This window comes from Adiantum capillus-veneris, chromosome 18 (genome assembly GCF_014529385.1).
Source record: "Adiantum capillus-veneris isolate H3 chromosome 18, ASM1452938v2, whole genome shotgun sequence".
Classification (NCBI taxonomy): Eukaryota; Viridiplantae; Streptophyta; class Polypodiopsida; order Polypodiales; family Pteridaceae; genus Adiantum; species Adiantum capillus-veneris.
In genome coordinates this window covers 71,812,429-71,817,355 of record NC_140948.1, presented here as the reverse complement: position 1 = coordinate 71,817,355, position 4,927 = coordinate 71,812,429, and the positions used below count along the sequence as shown (strand labels likewise).

The following is a 4,927-nucleotide window of genomic DNA, read 5'->3' as shown; positions in this document are numbered from 1 at the left end:
GGGCAGCAATGAAGCAGTGCAAGTCTCTCAAACTCATGCCAATTAGTGCAATTGCTTTTGAGCATTGTTCTCGCCAAGTCCATTACACTAGGCTTCCTCCCTTCGGGGTGCGACCTACTACCTCCTACCACCCTGTTAGCCTGCTAGCCTTGGCGCGACCCTGCTCTAATTGACAAAATGTAGCCCCGCAATTGAAGGCACGTTTGCCTGTAAATATAGGTACCGGTAAACCTGCTCGTACCACCTTTACATCAGCGTGTCTCGAAAGAGATGGTAAAGCCACAGCTAAGTAAAATACGTGTCTCCTTGTAAGCTCTAAAATGGAGGGCTTGTCACCACCGTAGAGTAGACACGCCTTGTGCCTGTAAAACCAAGAGGGGGGCGGGACCCTTCTTCGCCATCGCTAGCCAGGTAAGCAAAACCCGCCCCCCCCCCCCCCCTCCCCTCTCGTTATATGTCGGATGAATCTTTATCCGAGCTTTGGTTCCTTGGAGGCATTATATTCCTTCTTTAGCTTGTTAGGTTCACCTGTCATGGCTTTCCTTTAACTGTCTCTTTACTCTCCTCTCGCTCTCAGTTTCTGATTCACGCCCTTCCCTCAATTCAAATCCGTTTCTTCCTTCTTTCTGCTTCGCGTACTTCATCCCTTTTGCGAAAGGTCGATTCGTCCAAGGGGCCACATTCTTATCTTACACACACACACACACACACACACACAGAGAGCTTGCACATTAAGTGAGAGCTCTCTCTCGCAGTAGAGCTTTATACATCTCAGGATCAAGCTCCACTTCATGCCAATTGGATCCGTGCCACATTTTACCAGTGCGGAAAAAGTATCATGTCTAGGTTTGGAGATTTTGTCTCCATTGTTCTTCGCTGCACAGAGGTTGCAATCAGTACATTTGTCCACATCACCTACGGAGTCTCCCTTCTATCGGCAGCCTTGTTTGCAGATGCATGTGAGCTCATCTCTTCTGGATCAATCAGCAAATCTGCGACAGTAACTGCTTTGGAAGAAGCAGTGGGGGCGGATTCAGACGCTACCTCAGAGAATGGTGTTGAAGCAGTGCGTGCAAGCACCCCAATCGTTGAGGGTCATGATGATGCACCCATTGTTCTCGTACATGGAATTTTTGGATTTGGAAAGGGGGTGAGCATCACTTCTTGCTTGTCTTTGTTGCTGCTTTGAGTACAATTCTTGTATGCAAGGAATAGGCTTGCTGAACAGATACTATTTCCTGACATTATTAAGGAGCTAAATAATTGTTCAACCTCTCTTCTAGAAAGAGGGCTCAAGTAGGTTGTGACTGCTGTTGTCACTCATTGCACATTCTATTATTGTTGTGGATGAGCTTTCCAAGCAAGCCCGCAGTAAAGGGAACAGGGTCTAGCTTAATTCAAGCTACCTAGTAGCTCCATGGAAACCTGTTTTATCTCGGGGAGCTGTTCAAATGCTGTGTTGACTGTCCAATAGCTTGTATACAAAGCTTGCTAGTCTGTAATACTTTTTGCGTGGACAGAAAATGGGGAAAATTTCGTATTGGGCTGGAGCTGAGAAAAGGGATGATCGGATCCTTGTACCTGACCTCGGACCATTGACAAGCATTCATGACAGGTCAGTTTAGAAGTATTTGTTGCTTGCATTCACATGGGAAATTTGCGGTGTGCTTTACCCTAAAATTTATTTCTGTAGGGCTCGGGAACTTTTCTACTTTTTGAAAGGAGGTAGGGTAGATTATGGCTTGGAGCACAGCCGGATGTGTGGACATTGTAGATATGGTCGTGTTTATGAGTCAGGTCAGTGTTTGAAGTTTTCTGGATAAGGTAATAAGCTCTTTGAGTCGTATTCAGTTGTACTTTAGAGTCTGGTTTTGGCAGTGCGCTATTTACGGTGTATTCAGCACATGCATTGTAGACTTTTGACGTACATCAGGGCTTCTGTTCCTCAACTTTGTTGTCACTAACAGGCTTTTCGCATTCAACCAGTAGAGTAAAGTTCAAATGCCACATTTGGAATTTGTGGTGTTGTGCTCCCCCTCCTACAGTAGGTGTCATAGCAAGGCTCGAAAGGACCTTAGTTGACAATCCCCCCCCCATCTTTTCTCAAGGGTCCGCATGCTTATGTAGTGCATTGAGTTATAGGATGTATTTGTCATCTCTTGCCTTCTGCCTTTCATCAAAAGAAACAACGGAGTTTCTGAATATCAAGGGAGCATAACGAATGGAATGCTGAATGCCAAGGGACTGTAATGAAGATTCAATGGCTTCAGTGTCGGCTTAGTTTGGTTACATGAACAAGGGATTCATCTTATTTATTGGTACTTATGATCCAGGGCACTACAAAAATTGGGATGAGCTTCACCCTGTCCACTTTGTCTGTCACTCCACAGGAGCCCAAGTAGTAAGAGTCTTACAGCAAATGCTGGCGGACAAGGTGAGTGTACATGGACCTTAAGAGTTGCTGTTGCGGTTTATATTTGATTGCTAGTTTGTGGTCCATTCAATTGATGAGGAACTTGCTGCAGCAATTCAAGGGGTATGAGGAGAGCACAAATGCCGATTGGATCCTCAGTCTTACTAGTTTGTCTGGGGTTCTGAATGGCTCCACGAGGATCCTCCTTGATGGAATCAAGTAAGAAAGGTGCCTGGTTTTTCTAAGAATGAATGCCTTGTGACATCCTTTAACAACTTTTTTTCCTGTGCAGTCCCGAAGATGGTCGGTCATTGATGGTCGTCTCCCTTCTACAAGTCCTGAGAGTGGGCGTCGTGCTCTACGAGTGGCTAGACATTCCCTTATTGAAGAGTTACTATGGTTTTGGTTTTGACCACTTCGACATGAGCTGGAGGAAGATAGGGCTTTGCGGATTGGTTAAATCCTTGTTATTTGAGACTGGTCCATTCGCATCACATGATTGGATTGGTCCAGATCTCAGCATTCATTCTGCTATAGAGCAAAACCGGCATCTGCAAACATTTCCAAATACCTTCTATTTTAGGTATTGCATCCCCTTTTACAATCATTTAACTGGTCTTCTTGTTCTCTACATTTGATAAGCAATTCTGAAGTACTCTAATCTGCAGTAATTTTGATGGTGTTTTTGTCCAGCTACGCTACAAGAATGAGTAGGAAATTTTTAGGCTTTACAGTCCCAACAAGCATCATGAGAATACATCCTCTGCTTTGCATTAGAGCTTTTCAAATGTGCCAGTGGAGGCACCCAACACATGCACCCTTGCCGTATGATGGCTACAGGCAGGATTTTACTATCAAGTGTTGGAGTTTCAACCCATTGATGCACCGTGTTTATATGTCTGGCTGACTGATCATACTTGTTTTTCTCAGAGATGAGGATTGGCATGACAATGATGGTGCTCTAAATACCATCTCCATGCTGTACCCGGCTGTCCCGACCCCTCATCCCCATTGTCAATTGGGGCCTGACTACAAGGATGGCCAATCCTTGCAACCAGGAATGTGGTATGTCCGCACTGAGCATGATTGATCTCGGAAGATCTGTCTGTAATACCTTCACCTGTGTTTGAACAATTGTTTGTTGGTCTGTTGTGCTTATCCTGGCATGCGCTTTCTGCAGGTATTATACTCTGATTGAAGGTGATCACATTTTCTTCATTCTTAACCGAGAAAGGGCTGGTGTGCGGTTTGACCATTTGTATACGAGCATTTTTCAGCGCTGCAGGAAGCAGATGCGACGGTTGATTTCTCCCCCAAGGGTTCAGGAACTATTGTAATTGCCAGAGGGCAACAACTTTTGTATTATCACCAGATTCTTTTGTGTACATTTTGTCACAGGGTGTTGGACCCATCATTCTTTTGCCACTAAATGGGCATTAATTTTGACCTTTCTTCCCATGTTATTGTGACCTTGGGGTACACCCTTTTTGGAAGTGGCAGCCACATACTGAGTTAAATATTATAACCTGCTCTAATTCTCTGATGTTCAAATGAAATCATTTTTGTGTTGTGATGTGCTTGGGCTGTTCTTGTCTGGGAGGAGGATGCGTTTTTAGCCTTCCTACTGGCAAGCTGAGTGGGTTTTGGTGAACACTTTTGAGCACAATGGAATATGGTTTGCTGCTTTTTGAGGCCATAAGTACGGACTCGTTAAGAATTGACAGACTTGGCACTAAATGCAATGCATGGAAGCCTATCGAAGTGAGAAACATGTGTAGAAAAGGGAAGTGTGTGTGCTCGTAGGTGGGCTTGAGCCAAGCTCATGTGACACTCTTTTAAAGGTAAGCTAATTATAAGGTAGACTGACTGCAACGATTGATTCCTTATCGTGTAACAGAGGAAACTAAAAAAGTGGGAGGGAAAATGTGGTGCCAAAATCTTGTTGTGTGATTTACATGTAGTTTGAGCTTGTGTATGTGGCTCAAATACCGGCTAATTATGGTGATTTTCCATTGGATTTTTTTCACTGAGATCTCTTGTAATTGCCATATTATTTGGTGCTTTTGATTGTCCAAGTTACTTTCTATTGTGGTTTCAAGTTTAAATAATGTGCATCAACTTATGTTTTTAGAAAGAGTAGGTATATAGCGTTTTGGTTTAGAGGAAGCTAGTTACACCAATTAAAAAAAAGGTTCAATTTGGCAAATGTTGATGTGTTGAAACTAGAGACTGATTTCATGTGATTTTCCATGGGAATTGGATTGCTACATATGATGCATCATAGATGCTTTCTTTAAATGGCCATTCTCAATGCTTGCGACATATTTGGTATTAGTGATCTATATTTAAAGTTTGCTGATTGTTGTTCTTTCACTTTAAAAATTGTGGGACATTGTTCCAATTATAAAGAGTTTGCTTAGCACTAAACAATTGAATGAAGTACCATATCACTTTTTTTTGTAACAATTCTTGGAAGATCGTCATAGGATATCTCTAGTTGTATTCATGGATTCA

General features: G+C 43.1%; 1 protein-coding gene across 1 annotated transcript; it reads left to right on the top strand.

Moving 5' to 3' along the window:
- Nucleotides 1-461: 461 nt before the first annotated feature.
- LOC147435859 (uncharacterized) lies at nucleotides 462-3,956 on the top strand. The gene is made up of 9 exons (XM_086488770.1): nucleotides 462-1,150; nucleotides 1,521-1,615; nucleotides 1,694-1,797; nucleotides 2,334-2,434; nucleotides 2,526-2,632; nucleotides 2,706-2,996; nucleotides 3,107-3,253; nucleotides 3,344-3,478; nucleotides 3,594-3,956. The coding sequence occupies exons 1-9, from the start codon at nucleotides 839-841 to the stop codon at nucleotides 3,748-3,750; spliced, it is 1,449 nt and encodes a 482-aa protein (XP_086344896.1). The 5' UTR covers nucleotides 462-838; the 3' UTR covers nucleotides 3,751-3,956.
- Nucleotides 3,957-4,927: the final 971 nt, after the last annotated feature.